At 41.1% G+C, this 22,684-nt stretch overlaps 1 protein-coding gene across 1 annotated transcript; it reads right to left on the bottom strand.

Moving 5' to 3' along the window:
* Nucleotides 1-504: 504 nt before the first annotated feature.
* Nucleotides 505-22,006, bottom strand: lingo4a (leucine rich repeat and Ig domain containing 4a). The gene is made up of 3 exons (XM_072673544.1): nucleotides 21,919-22,006; nucleotides 2,824-3,467; nucleotides 505-2,660 (listed from the first exon to the last, which is right to left on the bottom strand). Exons 2-3 carry the CDS (start codon nucleotides 3,456-3,458, stop codon nucleotides 1,451-1,453), a joined length of 1,845 nt encoding a protein of 614 aa, XP_072529645.1. The 5' UTR covers nucleotides 3,459-3,467; nucleotides 21,919-22,006; the 3' UTR covers nucleotides 505-1,450.
* Nucleotides 22,007-22,684: the final 678 nt, after the last annotated feature.

Genomic DNA, 22,684 nt, shown 5'->3' with positions numbered 1-22,684 from the left:
ACGCATGACACTCATGTGATGATCGATTTTACTGCTATTTTTGACTCCGATTTGGGTTTTATTGTTAAAGAGTCTATGGGGATTTGCAAATGAACCCTTGCTTTGTGGGTGAGGCTGTCTGTGTCAGTGGCGGGCTGTAGGGTCGCGTATTGTGTGCGCTAGCTTTTATTTCTCAGAATATTCTTAAATATAAAGCTTCTTACTTACTTCTTACTCCATGCACATGCTCAGAATTTCACCATATCATTTTCCAAAAGTGCTGCGTAATTGAATGACTGAGATGTAGGCAAAGTCATTAGAGTCAGAGTAGGGGTTGGTGTGCAGTGGTTTGTGGTAGAGAACAGAGTCAGATTTCTTTACAGAGGTAGTGAATAGACCCAGGGCTGAGTACAGCACAAATATAGCCATTTTATTTACTATCCAAAGCCACCAATGAAGCTACCACCATCCAGTTTAATGTGATAAACACATTTGATAGATGAATAAATAAAAATAACAGCTTACATTTGAATCATGTGAATCATTTAGGAGAATAAAGAGTTAGTTAGAGTCTTGTCCAATAACTCTTATCGCTGTAGTGTGGCGAGCTTGATCAGCTGAGGAACTGAACCCTAGTCACTGCACTGCATTAACCGAATACATCACAGAATGAGCATACAGCAGTATCTCAGGCATCAGGCAGTGTAATCATAACCATTTCATGCACAAATGTTCTATAATGTAGCTCTCAGAGGTGTTTCAAGATGCTTTTCAGATATCTGGTTGCCTTCATCACCACTGTGAACAATGAAATGTTGGAAAATTGCTGGAATTCCTCTTTAGTGATGCTTCATACTGTTTGTGCTGCCTCACAGTATTTCCAGAGTAAATTCAGTGTAAAAGCTCCCGACATGCACTCATGATGTGTACGGTAACAGTAAAAATAACAGCTTGGGCTTCTGGGCTTTTAAACTTATAAGTCTTTAAATAGAGGACCCAGCCTTAAAGAGTATTACATGCAGTGCTTCTTTAGTTTCTAAATGAGTTCCCTGTACAACGACCCTTCATACTAAACAGTTTTGTAATTTTCCACCTTTCTGCTTCCTTGGAATTTTGTCTTCTTGCGCCACTTGCCTCTTCACCTGCGTTCATCCTCTACTGAAGCTAATTCTGCAAGAGCTTCAGGCAAAACTTCATGCGTTTGCCTCTTTCCTCATTTTTCCGCATTCTTCATTGAAATGACAAAAAAACCTTCAGGTCAAACTTTTATGACTACAGTTGCCAAAGCTTCATGCACCCCCTATTTGCTTCATGCATTGTGGCTAGCTCCTTAGAAAAGGTTTAAGTTGTCTGGTGAAGCCAATTTGCACTTCCTGTTGTTTCACAAAAGCTTCATGGTAGCTCTTCCCCAGTTAGTACTGGTCCCTCAAACATTTCAAACCATGAAGGCCAAGCTCTCATGCATGTTTGTTCATATGAGTTTCATGGTGAACCTGCCAGTCTCCATGCCAGTCCCACCCCCATTTGACGCCGCCCCTGCACTGCGTGGGACAAAGTCAATGGTGGCCGTGTGTTTGATCTGCCCTTTGCTCTGGCTCCAGAAGAACATGAACACGAAGCAAATAGCCACCGAGCTCAGGAACGACAGGAAGCCCATTGTCACAGCGATCACCAGTGTCTTCACGTCAAACGGAAATGGCTGCAGACCCTGGGAACCATTCACAGGTGTCTGTGTGGAAGAAAGGCTCCACCCCTCCAGGAAGAAGTGGGCAGATCGATTTCTTGACGAGGAAGCAGGAAAGCCTCGTACCCGCAGGCTGACGGATATGCTGTCGTTCCCTGCTGCGTTGGAGGCAAAGCAGCGATAGTAGCCACTGTCCTGGACTTGCGCATAACGTACCTCGAGGGTACCATTGGGCAAAACACGGATCCGTCCAGTGGTAGAAATGAGGGTGCGCTGGGGGCTCACCCAAATGACTGAGGGAATAGGATCTCCGTCTACTTGACAGAAGAACAGGACTGTATGACCCTCGTCGGTGCGCACCTCCTGGGGCTTGCGGTTCAGAATGCGAGCCTGCCTGCAGGTGAACAAACCTGGCAGCTCAGCTTCAGTAAAGTCTTGGAATTTCCTGCCTTGCACCGGCACAGGTGAGGCACAGCTGGGCGGCCGCCCGTCAAAGTCAAGGCGCAGTCGGCGGCGCAGCACCCACAGCATCCGGCAGTCACAAGCCAAAGGATTCCCATCAAGTCTGAGAACCTCCAGGGTCCCCACCGAGTGGAACACTGTGTCCTCCAGGGTTGACAGCCGATTGGATGACACGTTGAGCAGCCGGAAGTGGATGAGGCCCCGGAAAGCACCAGGCTCCACCCTCAGCAGATTCCCGCCCACCAAGTGGAACTCCTGAAGTCGCAGAAGGTCCCCCAGCAGGTTTGACTGGATGGAGGTGATGGGATTATAGGACAGGTCCAGGTAGCGCAGGTATACCAAGTGGTGAAGTGGGGAGTAGGGCACTGAACTCAGGTTGCAGTAGCTGAGAGTTAGAGATGTGAGGTTGAGGCCAATCAGGCTGTTAGCGGCAATAGAGTCCAGACCAGGAGAATGGGACACTGTCAGTTCCCTGAGTCGGCTCAACCGCCTGAAAGAGTTGTTGGGAAGCGTTGTGAAGCTGACCCGGCAGAACCTGTTAACAAAAGGTTTGTTTAGTGATGTGGAGAAATATCAGATCTAAGTCTGTTGGGTTACAAATGCAGTTAAACCAAAAAGCAGCATCACCTAAACATTAAGCAAATCAGCAATCAAATTGGTCAAAAAAAATAAAAAAAAATAAAGATAATTGTAATAACCTGAGTCGTGAGAGTCCAGTGAGCTGCGACAGTGACTCGCTTGGGATGGACGTGAGATTACACCTGTCCAGATTGAGCTCCTGGAGGTTGATGAGGCCATTGAAGGCTCGATTGGAGATGAACACCAGATCATTCTCACTGGCTTCCAGCTTCTGCAGAGAGGCCATCTCACGGAACGTGAAGTCCAAGAAAACCAGGAGTTCATTCTCCCGGATGTCCAGCAGGCGGAGATTTGAGAGTCCTGAGAAAGCCCCGACGGGGATGATCTTGAGCTGGTTCCTCGTCAGCCGAAGCGTGAGGAGGTTCTGCAGCCCGAGGAAGGCTTCCACCTCGATCATCGTCAACATGTTCTCACTCAGGTCCAGCTCTCGCAGTTGCCCTAGTCCGGAGAACTGCCGCCGCCCGAGCACCTTCAGACGATTACTGGAAAGGTTGAGGCGCTGGGCATTGCCATGGATACCATCGGGCACAGAGGTCAGGTGACGTGAAGAGCAGTTGACCAGGAGAAACTCATGTAAACACTCACAGCGCTGAGGGCAGGGCCAAGGTGGGTCTCCTGCTGCTGCTACTCCCACTATCCACAGGAGCACCACCCACCAATACACCCCCCGCCAATCAGCAACCTCCACACACATCTGTCCTGCCTAAGACAAGACAAGAAAAAGGGACACACAAGGTGAATCATTTACTCCTACTTCATCATCACTTTTGACCATTTAACACTCCTTTACTTTTATAATACAATATTTCACACAGATAAAAAGCCTCAGGATTTTTAGTTCAGAAATCCCTCAGACACCATCACAGTGCATCCAACAATAAAGGCAGCATGGAGCTTCATTTATACAGTGACAGAAAACAGGATAGCACACAGAACCCTCAAGGTCCAAATACTGAGTCATTTTACTACATCCAACATGGCTCAACTAATTTGTGGGAAGATTTTAACCTGTCTGTGAATGGACTGCCAACAGTGTTTTAGGTAAGACTTCAAGGTCAACTGCTTTAAAAAGGTCACTAACAGCACATGGACGCGATCTGTTTAGGCACTTAATGTAAGAACCCCTGTGGCTCTTTTTTTAATCTCTCATTCGCCCTCATTTCTGCTGCACACACTTAACACTGCTCACTTTCCCCTGACATATGTGTAAAACAGTGAACAGAAAGGGTCCATTAGGCCTAAGCCAGAATGTCAGTCATGCCCTAAGTGCTCATTTTCAACACAGCAGCAGTTCAAGTGGGTTTGATGGCCTAAATGAGGGATCAGACAGGGGCAATCAAGCGACTTCGTCACAACATTTCTATCATGATTTCGTTTGTGTTTAGTGGCTACAGGAGAAGCCTTTGTGTGATCCTGTAATGTGCACTAACGGGCTAGAGCTAACAGTGCATTTTAGGGATGCACTTAACAATGATTTGTTTATTGAGTAATCTAACTATTTTTTTTTTATTAATCAGTTAATATAATGATTGATTTATTGATTATTCTAAAGGGGGATTTGTGTGTGTGTGCTTCCTTAAAACCTTTAACCATAATATTATTTTAATATTTTCTTTAGTCATCCTTCCAGACTGTGCCAGCAGGCTATACTGTAACTTTAAACTACTCTCTCATTGTTTACACCATTAAAGTGAACAATAATAAAATGATAATGTGTGGTGCAATGTAACATTACTATAACAGCAGCTGTACAGGTATGACTTTTAACATGGGGTGATGAAAATGCAGCACTTATGCTGCAGTCTTAAGGTGAAAATAAGCAAGAGAGCACCACACTGTTGGTTCTCTGTTCAAAATACTCCCACACTTCAGCTGGCTCTCAAGAGAAACCAATGCCTGCATACCAAACCACACACTTCTACATGTTGCTTTCTACAATTATTAATGCACTTGTAATGGTGGTGCAGTGTTTTTAACAAACTATTTAGTGTGGAAGTGTGTGAACAGCCCCTGTTTTCGCTGCAAAATTGATGTTGATGAGTGACCACAGCTGTACTGTACTTTTAATACAAAACCAAAAAAAAAAAACGTCTTCTGGACGTTCTAGTTATTTCCTCAGTACACACCTGAACACTTCTCCACAGCTGAGACTGAAAGTGCTGCATACAATGACCTTGCTCCACATTTTGAGCAACAACATCTACAGTAAATGACATTTTCTGAGTGGAATCCATTAATAAACCAGGGTAGATAGCTATTGTTGCCTCTTACTAACGTACACTCACGTGTGCCATTCAATTATGTTCAAATTGTATGCTACTTGATAGAAATGGAAAATTAGCACTGTTTTCATTTTCCAACCTTGGTTACACAGAGTGCATTATTAATATCATTACATGTTGGATCACTGACATCTGGTGAAAGTTGGTGGTAAATGTCTCTACTTTTTTAATACCGCAGAAAAACCCCTAACACTTACTGCTTTATTAAAGCCAGTAACAAATGGTGGTCATTAGTAAGTGTGTGGTGAGGAGGTAAGGATGTCTCTCATTACAAGGCTGGGTGATTACAACATGTGGATGTTCCAAAGGTGCCTAAACCATGGAGTCAGGTGTCTGTGATGCTGGGGTACTCTAACCTATTTCTAAGCGTTCAAGTAACAAATCTAAAAATCCGGTGTCAAGACCAGGTAAAAAGTCCAGATTCACTCTTAACAATACAGGTGCAAGAAAAGATTTTGTGGTCTATGTCACTGAAGAACCGATTTCCATAACAAACCATTTTTATAAAAGGGATGTGAATGAACTTTAAATGTCTAAAGGAGTGGATGTCAAGGTTCTTTAACCAATTTAAATGTTCTTCACACTCACATGTCTTGGAAAGGAGAACTAAAAATAAACCTAAACAAACCTAATAACCTATTTTAAAGAGTGTAAGGCTGATGAAAGGCTCAGGGGTAAAGATAAGTACACTCTGTATCATTACAATCAGTAACCCCTCAGTGTCTACAGACCAAGAACAAGTTCACTTTTTGTCTCTACAATTAAGGCGCTTCAAAAGGTTCTCTGAGCAATGCCACAGAAGAACCACTTTTAGTTTACTGAAGGGAAGAACCTTTTAAAGGACATTTACTTAATGAAAAAGGCCTTCACTAATAACAATGTCATCACTTAAAGAGCACCTTTTAAAGCCTTAAAGAACCCTAACTTGATGAAGTTTTACACCAATTTGAAATTCTTCAGAAGCTTCAGACATTGTTCTGCAAAAATGGTTCTTTAAGGATGTAAAATTAGTTATTTTATTGCATCATTAAAAGAACCCTTTGAGACACCTTTGAGGGGCAGTGGTGGCTCCGCAGTTAGAGCTCTGGGCAATTGATGACAGGGTTGTGGGTTCAAAACCTGGGCTCAGCAAGCTGCCACTGTTGGGCCCTTAAGCAAGGCCCTTTACCCTCTCTGCTCCCCGGGCGCTAGAGATGGCTGCCCACCGCTCTGGGTGTATGTGTACTCACTGCCCCTAGTTCACTAGTGTATGTATGTGGCTGGGTGTGTGTGTTCACTACCACAGATGGGTCAAATGCATAGGACACATTTCGCCGCACATTGTACCGTTGCAAATACGTGCACCTTTCCCTTTTTTAAAGGCTTAAAGGACCTTTGCTTGATGAAAAGATGCTTCAGAACCTTCAGAGATCTCTTTTACAAAAATAATTTAGGGAACCAAAACTGTTTTTTCTATGGGCATCACTCAAAGAACCATTTGAAGGCCCTTTGTTATTAAAGTGTGTACCAGTCTGCCATACACCGAACCCTAGAAACTCACCTACAGGCCAAGCTGCTGCGGCTTCACATACTCAGCATCTTTCAGGCAAAATCCTTCAGGCCTTCACCTAGCCAGGTGTGTGTGTGTGTGTGTGTGTGTGTGTGTGTGTGTGTGTGTGTGTGTGTGTGTGTGTGAGAGAGAGAGAGAGAGAGAGAGAGAGAGATAGAGAGAGAGACAGACAGATGGAAAGAGAGAGTTTGTATAAGACGAGTCTGTTAGCCTCAGCCGACTTTACCCTCAGAGTGACCACGGATTAACTCCTGAGTTGAGAAGAAGATTACCCTCTGATTTTTGACATGTGTGTGAAAGAGGGAGCGCAGGATGTTTCTGATTTGTGACGGAGGACAGAAAATAGTCTTCACAGTGTATTCTCTGTCGTCTTGTGTGCTGTCTGGTGTGGTAAAGATGATTAAGATAGGCTAGATTTAAAAGAGACGCAACCGGAACAGACCAAAATGCTCCGGACAATGAGTTTAAGTTTATGAAGAATGATTTACGAGCACAGTAAGTGCTTCATTTACAAGGTGAAGGTGCGGTATCTAAAAGAAATATCACAGGGCTCTACTGATGGGTGGAGTTCTGGGCCTAAGGGTGTTAGAACTATCATCTCTGGGTGGATGTGCCCACCCCCCTTCACTCAACGTCAGTCAGCTGCCATAAGAGAATTAACAGTGCTCTCTTCCAAGTACATTCAGCTGTCCAGTGATGATGTACTAGCGGCAGTTTGAAAACATGTGGTCAGCTAGGTTCATATGAATCAGAGGAAGCAGTAAGTGCTTCTAAGGAGAATCACTGAGATAAATGCTTTTAAATAATGTGATTAGGTGTCTAAAACATCTGCACAGTTCTGTATACCTAAACCTTCAGAACAGCACCCTCCACAAACCCCTATTATTTACTTATGGTTTGGCTAAAGAAACATATCCTAGCCTTTTTTCAACATTCTTTCCATCTAAAAAGGCATTTTCTCTGTTTTTGACTCATTAAAGGTGCAGAAAACATTAGAGATGTCCCGATCTGGCTGATCTAGGCATGTTTTAACGGATCAGGTATTGACTATTTTAATCCAAATTCAGTTTTGATTCTTTGTTCTATCAACAGTGTCCAGAGCGTCATCTGTTGTCTGTTGAAAAGTCTCTACTAAACTGAATAAATCAGTCCAGAATGTCTCTTTACACAAACTGCTACTAAAAATAAAATAAGATTTTACTTCAGCATCAAGCAGCAGCTCTAAAATATCTAAACTCTGACTGTATCATTTATAAAAACGATCAGCAAGATACCTGATCAGCATTAAGACAAATACCTAGAAGAGTTTAAGAGGCATTCTGTTTGTATAGTGTACAGTATATACAGTATATCCAAATGTTGAGTGTTAGGACTGTAAAAGTGGTATAGCATCGCCGAATTCCCTCAAACCCCCAGTATAAATGGAGGCCAACCGCTCTTCAGCTAAATGAAAGCATGGGTAAACAGCTCACACGGGCAGCGCTCTCAATTAGACTAATGCTCGCAATGGTTTAACTCAGCACCCTCAGTCTAGACTGCTCTCAGCCCCGCTAATATAATTCTGCTCCACAACCACTTTACAGACATGCTGCATGACCGCTTTATAGGGTTAGATAAGGGAACAAGGGAAAGTTTAATGTACTTTACAGGGCACAGGCAAGGTTATGGACATAAAGCTCCAGAGAGCACTGGGTATAAATATCAAGACATAATCCACTCCATGTACTGCAAACAACTCCTCACACTGACCACTCACTAAACGCTTGCATTACGTTTTGCTACCAGATGTTATTGCAAGTATTTATTCTGTAGTGGTTGGTACAACTATGTTTGCCTGCCTCACATCCTTCCTTTGGAAAAGAGCATCTGCCAAACAGTTATAACTGTAAATGCACTGTGGAGAAAAGTCCTGCCTTTCTGACTGGCCTGAGACCAGTCTTTAAATTAGTTCAGTCAGTGAGTTATTCATGAAACAGTCAGTGAGTTATTCATACAACTGGCCTGTATGGGGCGGCGGCTAGAAAGAAGCCAAAGCACATCTGACGTTTTTCAGAATCCAAACCTAACTCTGCCCATTCCTCAACAAACACCATCCCTAAAGTGAAGTATGGTGGGCCTCATGGCAGCATCATACTGTGGTGATTCTATTCCTCAGTGGGGACTGGACATCTTGTTAAATACAGGATGAGGAGTACTATAGCAATACTGGGTTGAAGGCTACTTTGCTCTCAGACCAACTGCAATTCTTCATGTCATGGATTCCACAAGATGTTGAGAATATTCATTTGACTTTCTGGCCCATGTTGACATGATTGCGTCACACAGTTCCTGCAGATTTTCAGCTAAAAACATGCTGTTTTTGGGATTTGAGTTATATATATTTTTATTAGTATTATAATTTATACATACAGAAGAATATCAGAGGTGCAGCTTTGATTTTGCCAGTTGAGAATATAAAAATCAAATGTAAAAGTCATTAATTATGTAACTATCAGTGTAATAAAATTTAAAGGAAAATTCAAGTAAAAACCTTAAAAAAGGTTTCTAAACAAACAGAAAACAATCACAGAAGAACCATTTTTGGTTCCATAGAGAACCATGTTTATAAAAGAGTTGTGAGGGCAAAGAACCTAAACTAAAAATTGGTAAAAAAAAAAAACCTTTAGATGAACTTCTTTAAACATTTAAAATGTTCCTCACATTTGCAAACATGGTTCTTCTATGGCATCCCTCAAAAAATCCCTTTTCAGTAAGATCCTTTCTGTCTGGTCTGTGTGAGATTTAGCCAAAGACATGGTGTTCTGTAGCTGTTATATTCCGTTGCGTTTTGAAGGAATTACCTTACGTAATGTTTCTAGTAAAACGCCCACACTACCAGATCTATACAATCATCTCAGTGCTGTGATTGGTTCACCTGGACATTCACTAATCCAATCTGTCTCCTGGCCTTCTTATGACTGGATAGTATTTATTAAGACTGAGATACACAGCAGCTCTGAGCTCTATGAATATGTAAATTCCAGTGAGGTCTGGATCGACGTGTATGATAAGAATAGATTTCCTTGCTTCTCTGAACCACAGAGCCTGATGCATTTAATAGAAGTACAAAGCACCAGCCACTGTTTAGCTGTTCCTCATCTGACCTCAATACTTTGATCACGGAAAGCTAACCATCAGTTAGCATCCATCTGAAGAATAATATACACTATATTGACAAATGTATTGGGACACCAGCTCATTCATTATTTCTTCTGAAATCAAGGTAGGAGTAATTGTCTATACTATAGTAACTGTCCAGAAAAGGTTTTTTAGCATTGCTAAGAGCGATCGTGAGGTCAGGTGATGTTTAATGATGATTACCACTCCACCTCATCCCCAACTCATCCCAAACATATTGGATGGAGCATCATCATCATCCCAGAGAGCACAGTTCCACTGCTCCACAGCTCAATTCTGTAGGGCTTTATACCCCTTTAGCCCACGCCTGGCATTAGTCACGGTGCCAGTAGGTTCATGTTTATCTGCTCCAGAAAGTCTATTGACAATATGCTTCTGTTTAAAATAGCTGACTGTATTCATTCGAAGGGGTGTCCACAAACATTTGGACATATAGTGTATGTCATTTTAAAATAGTGACAGACAGACAGTCACAAACTCAGAGCTGAACAGTAGTGGCTGTACTGTTTACTGGAATCCCACACTAGTACCGTGTGGTATATCGATACAGGAAGGGTGCCTTCACTCGGCTGACATCAGCAGAAAGTGCTGGATGGGTCATTGGAGGGAAAAAAAAATGAATCTGATCATGTCCAGTAACAAATCTATACTAACAAAGAACTACTTTTGGTTCCATTAAGAGCCTCTATGGGAAGTTTCTTCAAACCTTTAATAAGTTTGTCACACTCGCATTTCTGTTTACATGGTTCTATTACAGATACGGCCACCTATAGACCTATCTATAGCATCTCTAAACCTCGGCCGACTGACGGGTCTCTGACTGATACTTCGACTTATCGACTTTTAGGGGGCGGACCTAATATCAACATCAGTATTAAGAAGAAAAAGAGCAGTTTTGGCGCATCTCTAGAAGTGTATGCCTAGAGCTCCTTTGTTTTGGACATCAGGACCAACAGACCTCAGGGGTCCTCATTTTGTATTTCCTTAAAAAGGGTTAGTTTTACATTTCTTACAGTAACAGTTTGAGTCAGATCTGGTAAAAAACTGATGGAATGACTCCATAATTTCTTGCAGCGAAATCCAACACAGCGTACGTTGTGGCACGCATGATGGCCTAGAGCTAGAACACTTTCTTTTCTTACATGATAGATGTCACTGTCTGCTCACAGACTCGTCCTCGTCACAGTATTTTGAATATTGAAATGGTTCAGAATAATAACAACTCAAACCTCAAACCCTTGGATGTAGAAATGGTCCTTTGCCTGGTTACACTGCTCTTCTCTATGTTAGATGGATGTTTGGATTAACTGTCATAGATGGTTCTTCAAATGACCATTGTAAAAATGCCTCTAAGTACAGAACCAACAAAAAGTACCCTTCGCTATTTAAAAAAAAAGAAGAAATACTGGATCAGATCCAGCTTGTGCTCAAGGTTTTAACATAAGTACTAGCATCGAAAAAAGAAAACATGGTATCGTCGTACACTATATGTCCAAATGTTTGTGGACACCTCTTCTATTTATTCAACTTTACGTTTTGCGGTCACAGATGCACACACACAGCTTGTCTAGTCACTGTAGAGAAGCACTGCCAATAGACAGCAGTGGAACTGGGTTATGGAATGACAGTGCTCCAGTCTATACTTTTTTAGGGATGAGATGGGGAGATGGGGATGAGGTGGGCTGGTGATCATCCAATGTTCTGATCTCACAAATGTTTGTCACTGAATGCAATTAAATCCTCACAGCAATGCTTTAAAATCTAGTAGAAAGCCTTTCCTGGACACTAGAGACAGTTACGTCTCCAACGAAAGCAAATTTCTTGATTTCAGAACAAACAATGAATGAGCAGGTGTCCCAATAGTTGTGTCCATATAGGGCATATCTACATACTGAAATGATGTCAAAATCAGCACTCCTAAACGTGAGCCTCTTCTACAGCGCTAAAGTTTGGTTTACTCACACTCTGAAAATGCTCAGTACTCACAATGTATGCCATAAGAATATAAACACTGCATGTGGTCAATGAAACACAGTTGGTGTAGCATAGTGGGTAACAACTCCACCTTCCCTGTAGCAGATAGGGGGTTGATTCACTGACTGGGTAAACACGCCACTCTACACCAATCAGAGTCCTTGGGCAAAACTCCTAACACTACATTAATGTGATTCACACGAAGGTCACTCTGGTCACAGGGCCTCAGACATGATTGTAAATAAAATGGATAAGAGAGGGATCATGATGGAGTGTGTATTTAACATGGCAAATCTGCAAATGTTTCCAGGCCTAGAGGAGAAGAGGAGCAGAAGAAACAAAATTAGACTTGTGGGACACACCCAGAGGGACTCCTGTCCCAGTGTAGCATTCTCACATAACCCAAAGCACACCCCCATAATTGATTCAGAAAATAGACTGAAATGAATTAGAGTATAACCCCCCTCAGTATCAAAGGGTCTCTCGCCATCACTTTAGGGGGTTGACTGCAAGCATGTGGAGGTAGGGCTTAGTCAGGGGTAGAACACTCTGCTCTGCACGTCACAACTGTATGTGGCAAGGTCACTGCCCACCACTACGTAATGGAGGGGAAAATCCTCACTATTTCATTATCAACTGAGGCAGAGTTGCAGAAGCAGCAGCACTGAACGGTTCACCACTAGGGGGTGTAATAAAAGTTATTTATTAGCATAAAATGCTGATAAATTCCATGTGTGTGGAAAAAAAATTACAGTTTACTGATGCTTTAAATACTACAGTACTCCTCAAAAGTTTGAATCATTGTTCAACCATTTTGGAGTGTTTTAAAATGTATATAATAAGGAATTGTGTAATAATGTTTATATGTAATTTAATATTTAAATCGTGGTAAATGTAAAGAAATATTTTTCTGTTGGGGCTATTTTGCCATAGAACACCCTGTACGTATCCCTTCCCAAGAATGAAGTTTACCTTGAAACCTTAAAAAAAAAATTCAAAAACACGACATCAGGCAGTGAATTCATAACCATTTACTGTAAGAACTTTTTTTGTGAGGGAACTCTTAGAGGCGTCAAACTGTGGATCCATTCATCACCACCACAGTTTTTCAAGAACAGAGCTTTTCAATAATCTGAACCACTTAATTAGACAGAAATTTAGACAAACAGTGTAGTTTCCCAATTTAAAGGCCAGTTAGATTGTATGGGGGTTTGGTAAATCTGTAATTTGTTAATACACTGTAATTTCACTGGGGTGTTTCATTAACACAACCCCGTAACCACCCCAGTGGCTTAATGCTGTAAAGCAGCTGCAGTACAGGGGTTTTCATTGACCGACTGAGGCATATCTTAAATGTCTTTTCCAATCACTTCTGTCATTTCATATATACAGTAAATGAACACCCAGAGTGGCTTCTACAACACTGAGATTTACTGGGAAAGAAGGATTTAATAATAAATGGCAGCTGGATTTTGTGCAGCTGGAAAATATTTGTTTTAAACACTTGTTAGATGGCATCCCAGTGGTGAGTTCAACTTCATCTTGCTGTGGAGAGCTTTTAGTGGGAGGACCACCTAAGGACGCACACACACAAACACACACTCCACTGTGAGATCTGAAAGCAGAGGAAGATGTCTGAAACTATATTTAAGAAACTACTCTTCTGCGTTTTTAATTATGTGTGAATTTGCAATGCTGATTTCATTTTATTTAGGACATCTCTATTTAGGACATCTTTTATCTAGCGCCATAAAAAAGTGTGTTTTGAAAGGTTCTTTCTTCTGGCCTAGAAGAACCACTTTAGATCCATAGAACCATGTGTTATGTAACAGAGATGCAAGTGTGAAAAACCTTTAAACTGGTAAAGAACCTTTATATCCACTTCTTTAGACATTTAAGACGTTAAAGTTCACTCACATCTCTTTTATAAAATGTGGTTCGTTATGAAACCAAAAAGTGATTTTTCTATGGAATTGCTCAAAGAACCATTTGTCGCACTCCAAAAAAATAAAGGTGCTTCAAATGGTTCTTTGAGCGATGCCACAAAAAGTAAATAACCATGTTTGTAAAAGAGATGTGAATGTGAACAAATGCATGTGTACAGTTGTCCATAAGGGGGCGCTCAAAGCATGATTTGTATTTACTGCAGTGGAGTAAAATACTGAATTACACTCCTCAACTGTAAGAGCAGGAAAAACACAGGAGCAAAAATGCCAATTCTCGCATAATGCTGCTTTAAAGATCAACCTGATTTACTGTTTACATTAAAATGTATGACTGTTGAGTCATGTGAGCCCTGTGATTCACTTCTGACAAGCTACAGGGAGCTTCAGAAATGGGAAAATTGGGAAAAAAAAGAAAACTTTGATAATAAAAGAAACATACCTAATCTTAGTCCTTGCATTAGGATAATTCTGGTTAGATCATTGACAAGCAAAGAAACAGACTCAAAGTTTAAAGCAGATTATGCAGCATTCCTCCTAAAGTGTAATTCACTTTTACACCACTGCCGTAAATACAAATCCATACTGCAGTAGCAGCTTTCAGGCCTAGAGCGGCAATGACAGAGACGCTATTCTCCCTACACAGTCAGTGTACCATCAAACGTTACTCTGAAACTGCTGTTTTTGTAAAAATGCTGTGTGATGCTGCTTTAAAGCATGTTTAGTGAGCAATAATAAACATTAAAACTGTCAATGGGAAACTCCTTCACACCTCACACCAACAACAGAAGCTCCCAGGTGAACCTGCTGCCTATGAGTGTGTGTGTAGCGGATGCTGGGGTATGGAGTGTCTCAGCATCTCTGTGTGAAAGTCCGGGACTCCAGCAGACACTTCGGTGTAACTGTGTATTGGCAGTGTGCGAGTTATCTAACTCATGCACACACACAGAAAAGGTGAACTCGGGCCAACGTGACACAGCACTAGTGTGTGTGTGTGTGTGTGTGTGTGTGTGTGTCTGAATTATTAATACCTGTACACACAAACATGCTGGTTGAGTAACTGATACTGACAGGTTTGAGCAGCTGGTTTGTTTAGGTGTGTGTGTGTGTGTGTGTGTGTGTGTGTGTGTGTGTGTGTGTGTGTTTGTGTATTATGAATTTCTATTATTATTTTATGGGGAACCAAATGTTCCTATAATAACAAGAAAGCATGAAGAATCTGACGATGCTGATGATGTGGGGATGTTTTGCTGGTTCCCCTGAGGAGAAATGCTTTTTACACTAAATTCAACTTCGTTAAATAAACAAGAAGCACTAAAAGATTTCCTAGTCAGAGTTTCACTAAAAAAGTTTTTTTTTGGTAGATTTAGCTTTGTGATTTTACCCCTTTGGATCACCAATTACCCAACCCATACATATTCTCCCCCTATCACATGCAATGGTCCCAACACTGGGAGGGTAAAGACCAACACACAGCTCCTCCAACATGTGGGCATAGAGGAGAAAGTGTGACCGGTAGGGAGAAAGTGCCACCTACCCACCCTGGAGAGAGCATGATTTCTAGCAGCATGACCAGGATACGAACCAGCGTTCCTCTGGTCACAGCGAGAGCGCCTTACTCCACTGGAGTACTCCACTTAGGGCCCAGACACACCGTGGGTTTAAAACAGAGCGATACTGTTGATTGTTGTTGAGGTAGGTAGATAAGTAAGGTACACTGTGTGGTTTGAGACTTGGAATTAGATCAGCCAATCAGAGAGAGCAAGATCGGCTGCACCGTTTAAGGTCAACCAGATTATTGGAATACAGAACAAACATAGTTCAGCTTCACACTAAAGTAAGTTCTTAATATTTGAAATTATGCTTCACCTATTTTTTTTGGCTGTTGCTCATATCCCTGATGATTGGATATTTATGAGCTGATCCTTGACTATTCTGACTGAAGAGCACAGTCTGATGATGGTGTTTTAGCAGCGGGGTGACTGATACAGTGGAACTATTTTACAAGGCTGAATGTTAATAAACAACATCTTAATCTTAAAATCTAATATTGAACAGGCAGTGTGCATTATTAGATTTTAGAACTGATTCACAGAGTTTAAGCCGAAACCACATTTCTAAATTTCCCTGGTTCAAATTCAGTATAACATCAAAACCAGCTTCAGCCTCCAGATGATCAGAACATGTGATTTCTGACTTCTTAGTAACTTTTTTCTTCTTCTATTCTAATAATTCAGACTAGTTGACAGTGCTAACCCTAGTTCTCAATGTAGGTTTGTTGTGGGAAGTTTTCTCTTTATTTTGCATTTAGAGAGAGATGTGATTGGCTAATGGAGCGTTATTTTACAAATGGTCCATCGTGAACCTTTTTTACAGGTACATTATACAAAATATATACTATATATATATAGTGGTAGCTCATTAGCAGGTAGTGGTTTTATCTTTTGCGCCACATACAAACCAATACATCGTTTAAGATGGGTATGATATAATATGAAGTTCTGAGTTTTTTTTACACTAAATCTCAGAACTTTGTTAGATCACCACTATGAGAAATATTATTTAAAATGTGCTGTTTTGTCCCTGAAGAAGAGTATCTTGTGCTTTTCTGTTTAAAAATAAGATTTTCTGGCACTAACAAACTAGACATCTCTTTGGGCTTTATTAAATTAATTAAATATTAAGCACATGCAACACCATCAATGAGGTCAGTTAGTTATTAAAAGAGAAAAATAGATGAAACTGCATAAATGCCAGCCGCTCATGGGCCTGTGGAACCGGGTTAGGATTAGCATCTAAATGTAAACTATTATGTTAATACTCGAACACTTTTACTACCCCACAGGAAGAAACACACAGCTAACATCACCACATCACAATGTCAGTGTGTGCTGTCTGAGAATTTTTACAGCATGTACATATTAATATATATATATATATATATATATATATATATATATATATATATATATATATATATATATATATATATAGTCACTTATAAAAAGGAAGAGCTAGAGGTCAAGACAGACTGCATGGATTCAATAAAACTTAAAAATGTAATATGGCACAATTATGATCCTGAAGTAAAGATAGGCCTAGCGACAGTGTGTGTACCCTGAGAGATGCAGCTTATTCGCTTTTTTCGGAGAATGTTCAGTACTATTGCACAACACTGTCTTACTATAACGTCACATTTACTGACACAGTGATGCAAGGCTGCTCGGTCAAAACACCTGGCAGCGTATTTCACAAAGCAGGATTTGTCGATCAGCCAGATAACTTAAGCCAAAAGTCAAGAACTGGTCAGGAAAGCTCCTACTGGACGTTATTCACTTTCGGATCAGGTTATCCAACACAGGAAAATCCTGCTTCATGAAATCCCACCTAACTGACTGTTCTGATATGCACTGAATACAGTACACCCTTGTATGCATTTTATTCAGTGATGCAATTTCTCAACTGGAACTGAATTTTAGAGACTACACCCTCAATATCAGGGAGTTTCCCACCTTCTCAGCACATTTCTAAAATACTTGTTGGTGGTTGACGATAACAATCATGTGGAGGTGAGGCTTAGAAATGAGGGGACAGGGTAGAAGGCAGCCAATCAGAGCCCTTTTTGATTCATAGGTCTCTGCTGCAACCAGCAGAAGTATCAATATTTGAAAGGTCACCACCACTACACAATAGAAGAGTGTATATATATGTCGTTACTATTCTACGTTAAATTGAAGCATTTAGACATTATTGTCCTGATATTGAATTTTGATCACCCAACATGACCTACATTCAATCTATTGTCATTGGTGGCCAGCTGGGAAGGTAATGGACTGGGCCCTATGTGTAAACCCAGTGATTAGGTATAGGATATTTATCATTTTGTTCTGCATAATTTCTCAGTTCCACCATATTTCCAGTGTGCACGTCAAGCCAGAATTCAATAACTGGTCAGGAAAGCTCATACTGGATGCTATGCACTTTCAGACCAGATTAACCTTTCAGGGTACAAACGCTGTCACTGGGATGGCACTCTTAAGAGTATGACATCAGTGAGTGTACCTGAACTGCAGTGTCATGGGGGCAGAACCCCAGGCATGCAAATGCTACAACGTACACAAACAAAAACATCCAATTCCCAGAAACTGAGTGTTAATTACTGCAGCTTTTCTCACGCCCTTCTTCCTGTTACCTGCAGCCGAAGCAGGTAAACAGGGGGTTTCCACAGTAACCACCCCAGCTGAGTAGGAAGTGATTAAGATGTACTCAGTTACACTTACCTAACCACAGCTTGGAGGGACTGTGTACATTCTGAAGCCTCAAATGATGCATTTACTTCTCACCACTCAGAAAGAGGTTGCTCAAGGGTTTTACAGTATATAGAACCATGGTCATTTACAAAACTGATATAAATGATATAAAAATTATATCTCATATGCCAATGGTATATTAATGGTTCCATATAGGCCTAGTACCAAAATGATGAGTCAAAGGGTTAAGAATGCAGTATACTGTTTTTTGTGAGGAAAGACCTACTCTGGGGGTCAAAAAGGGATCGCTCAGCTGTTGTATTTAGTAATACTGACTTATACAAGCTGTAAAATCTCATTTTAAAAGAGTAGCATTTGAATCTGGTCTTTAGGACTGTCTCACACCACGTTTTCTTAAAATAACTGTTAAAATGCTGTATGTCAACCTCATATACTGCAGAAAATGATCTGTCAGCAAGTGAAAACATCTAAAATATAGAGAATCTAGTCTAAACATTGAATATTTCTTATTATCATAAGAATCTTGTCCAGGAAAAGGTGGGTCTTTTTTTTGTACCTTCCCCCCTCACACATCTCTATAAAACCTGCTTCTTTATGGATCCACAGTGGTTCTTTTATGGCATCCATCAAAGCACCATCAAAGCACCTGTATTTTGTACAGTCAATATGGTGCAGTGTGTTTCTTAACGAATAGTATTAAAGACATATCATTGAGGGAATCCCCCCAGTGACTGTTTGGTACCTGCTTTCTGAGAGTATCTGGTGAAATTAACATTGAACAGGCATTGTGTCATTGGTCATTTCAAATGCAGAAGAAGTGAACAAGTGTAATAATATAATAATAATCTGCCAAAAGAGAATTCATCTACTTCTATCAAATGTGTCTCTATGAGAAATACAACACAGAATTGTAAAATTTGAAAATGAGAATGTGATCATCTAGATGTCAGATGATTTCACTTACTAGCACTGTTTGGCAGCATATAGGAGGGGTGTAAGATAAGATAAGATAAGATAAGATAATCCTTTATTAGTCCCACAGTGGGGAAATTCTCAGTGTCACAGCAGAAAGGGATGGCAAGACACTCAGTTACAAAAACGTAGATAAAGAATTTACACTATATACACAATATAAATAATAGAAGTAAAAAAGCAATAACAATATTATTTACAGATTATTTACAGGTTAATGACTCTTAATTGCACATGTGTGTGTGTGGGGGGGGGTATTGCACATTTTATTTTTACATTGAGGGATCTCTATTCCCTGAACATGTGTGTGTAGTTGAGTGTGTGTGTATGTGGTCCGCTGTGAGCAGTGCTGTAGAAATGATTGTTATATTGAAGTATAGCGGAATCGTGTTTTGCAATACTTTATGGATTCTCAAAAACACAGTATTGATTTTTAATTAAAAGTTGCTGTGCAAAAATAAAAAATGGTCGATTTGGTTTTGTATTTTAATCCCGATCACTAGATAGCAGTCTTCAGATCCTACTGTTCTGGTCAGGTAAAAAGTCAACTTTTCATTTACCCAATGACAGTTTTACTAAAGCTTGATTTACAAAAGTGTAATCGCTTCAATTACAGTCTTACAAAACATCGTTTGGCCATGACATTAAAACCACAGACAAGCGAAGTACTTCAGCTATGGGTGGATATATTAAGCTGCAAGTGAGCGGTCAGTTCTTAAAGGTGATGAAGATGTTAAAAGCAGGAGAAATGGCCAAGCATAAGAATCTGAGCCAACTGTGATGGCTAGACGACTGAGTCAGGTCGTCTCCAAAACATAGGGCAAGTCTTGTGGGGTGTTCCTGGTATGCAGTGTTCAGTACCTACCAAAAGTGCTCCAAGAAAGGACAGCTGGTGAACTGGTGAAACGGTTATGGCCACCTAAGGATCATTGATGCAATCAATGGAGGCCCCACCTCACAACTGACAGGACTTAAAGGATCTGCTGCTAATATATCTGGCAGATACCACAGGACACTTTCAGAGGTCTTGTGGAGATCTTGCCTTAAATGGTCATTACTCTTGTGGCGGCACAATGGGGACCTCCTGAATGTTTGGCAGGTGGTGCTAATGTTATGGCTGATTGTTGTATATCGTAATATGCTGAATCGTCTTGACAGGGTAGGGTACAGTGGATGTTTTTTTTTTTTCTCCACGTTTCCCAACACCGTCCCACAACAAGCTCTCAATAGGGTTCAAATCTGCACATTTTGTTGCACTTGACATCACCTGAACTTCCACCGTCCTCAACCCACCCCATGACTGAATGAGCGATGCTGGGTGTCGTGTTATTTTGTTGGCAGAGCAACTCCTTTGCTTGTGGTCTGCCACCAAAAACAGAGAGAAAGGTCCTTCAAAGTCATCCAGAACAGCTGCTGAACATTAGTGCATGCCATCTGTCTATCTAAGGGAATGTTGTGGACTGCCAGTGTCCACTCACTCTGGTCCTCTGTGGTGGTTCCTATGTGTGTTTGCTTTTATTCGATTGTGTTGGTCTGCACATCTCTGACCGCTGATCTTTATCATTTCAGTTTAGACCAAAAGGATGCACTGGAGTCTGAAAGACACTGGTGTCTGAGCTGATAGACGCTACAGTCTTCAGAACAAAGAGGGGTTCTACTTTTACTAACTCTATAAAACCATGACCACTCAAAGACCAGATGTGATGCTTCAAATACAACAAGACCCTCTTGTACACGATTGCCTACAGAACCTTTTAAATGATGCTATATAGATTTAGAATCCTTCTCAAGTGCTATGTAGAACCAAATAAGGTTCTAGATTTAATAGGCAAATAACTCTTTTTGAAGGATATGCTGAACCCTTTTCAAATGCGATCTATCTAGAACCCAATTAGCCCTTTGGTATGAGACAAACAACCCTTTCTGAGCGGTACGTAGGACATTTTTCGAGTGCTGTATAGAACCATATAAGGTTCTGGTACTGCTATGAGGCAAATAACCTTTTTGAGTGCTTTGTAGAAGACTTTTGTGAAATGATCTGTAAAAATACCATATAGAGCCATTTTTGAGTGTTATCTAGAACCTTTCTGAGTGCTATTTAATTGCTCTGTGGAATGTTTTTTTTAATAGTTCTTTTAAAAAACTATAAAGAACCCAATAAGGGTTCTGCCATTGTAAGGAGACAAAGTGGTATGTAGAACCATATAAGGTTCTAGTGCTGCTTTGAGGCAAATAACCTTTTACTTTGTCAAAGCTTTCTGTGAAATGATATGTATAAACCGTTCTGAGGAACCATGCAGAGCCCTTTTTGAGTGTTATCTAGAACCTTTTTGAGTGCTATTTAAGTGCTCTGTGGAATGTTTTTTTTTAAGTTCTTTTTAAAAACTAAAAAAAACCCAATAAGGGTTCTGCAACTTTTAGGAGACAAACAGCACTTTTTAAGTGGTATGCAGAACCATATAAGGTTCTAGTGCTGCTGTGAGGCAAATAACCTTTTACTTTGTCAAAGCTTTCTGTGAAATGATATGTATAAACCATTCTGTAGAACCATGCAGAGCCCTTTTTGAGTGCTATCTAGAACCCCTTCTGAATACTATATGAAATTAAATAACTCTCTACTATTGTTACACATAACCCGTTAAAATGAACCAATAAAGAGGTTTTAGAGAACTTTGTAGAACCCTTACTGAACGCTGTGTATGCTTTTTCAGTACCATGTAGGTTCAGTAGAACCCTTTTTAGAGTGCTACATAGAACCCTACGAGGGTCTATGTAGAAGTCAATAAGGTACTAGTACTACTGTAGCCCCTTTTTGAGTGCTGTAAGGAACCCATTATGAACTCTAGCTATATAGAACCCATAAGGTGCTGGTACCCTTTCTGCTGAGAGGTCCCGTGCTTTCAGAAGTTGCACTCAGCCTCGTGGTCCTGGGAGCTCGAGCTGTTCTGAACTTCAGAGGGGATTTAGGAGTAAAGGCGGCTCTTACCAGCGCTCAGCTCTCAGCCTCCGCGGTCCCGGGTCTCCTCTGAATCCCTCGTTGCTCTGAAACGCAGCACCATTGTCTGTCTGTCTGTCTGTCTGTCTGTGTGTGTGTGTGTGTGTGTGTGTCTGTCGTCCTCCTGTCTCTTCTAGCTCTGTTGTGGCTCCTGGCTTTACGAGCCTCGAGCCTCGAGCCTCTCGAAACAAGCCCGCGCGCGCCGCCGAGTTGGGGAGCGCGTGCGCACGCGCGCCGCGGGGGATTTGCGTCATTTATATATTTATTTATTTATGTCCCTAATAAACAGGGGCTGTGGATTCGGGCCAAGGCCCGTATTACTCCAGCCGGCGAGGATGATGCTGACGGGGCAGCCAAATCTGCGGATTTGGGTAAAAAAAAAAAAAAAAGTTCAAACACACACACACACACACACAGACATACACACACACACACACACACACACACACACACACACACAGACATACACACACACACAGACATACACACACACACACACACACACACACAAACAGAGCAGATGGAAAAGAGATGAAGGATGGGTCGCCTTAAGGCTCGCGAGAATGTGACACCCTGTTCATGCAGACACTGTGAGATAATCACAGAGGGTGGAGTAATGAAGTGTCTGGGGACATAAAGTCAGTGGTCAGTGAGAGTGTCTACCTGTAAAACTCTATATAACATTAGAATAAACCCAAATAAACATAAAGTCAGTGGTCAGTGAGAGTGTCTACCTGTAAAACTCTATATAACATTA

This window comes from Salminus brasiliensis, chromosome 2 (assembly GCF_030463535.1).
Source record: "Salminus brasiliensis chromosome 2, fSalBra1.hap2, whole genome shotgun sequence".
Taxonomy (NCBI): Eukaryota; Metazoa; Chordata; class Actinopteri; order Characiformes; family Bryconidae; genus Salminus; species Salminus brasiliensis.
This window is presented reverse-complemented; position numbering and strand designations above follow the sequence as displayed.

Coding starts and splice junctions, on each gene's coding strand:
- lingo4a (XM_072673544.1), bottom strand. CDS start 3,458: ATGTGTGTGGAGGTTGCTGATTGGCGGGGGGTGTATTGGTGGGTGGTG. Junction 2,661..2,823: donor ACTGGACTCTCACGACTCAG/GTTATTACAATT, acceptor TTTTGTTAACAG/GTTCTGCCGGGTCAGCTTCA.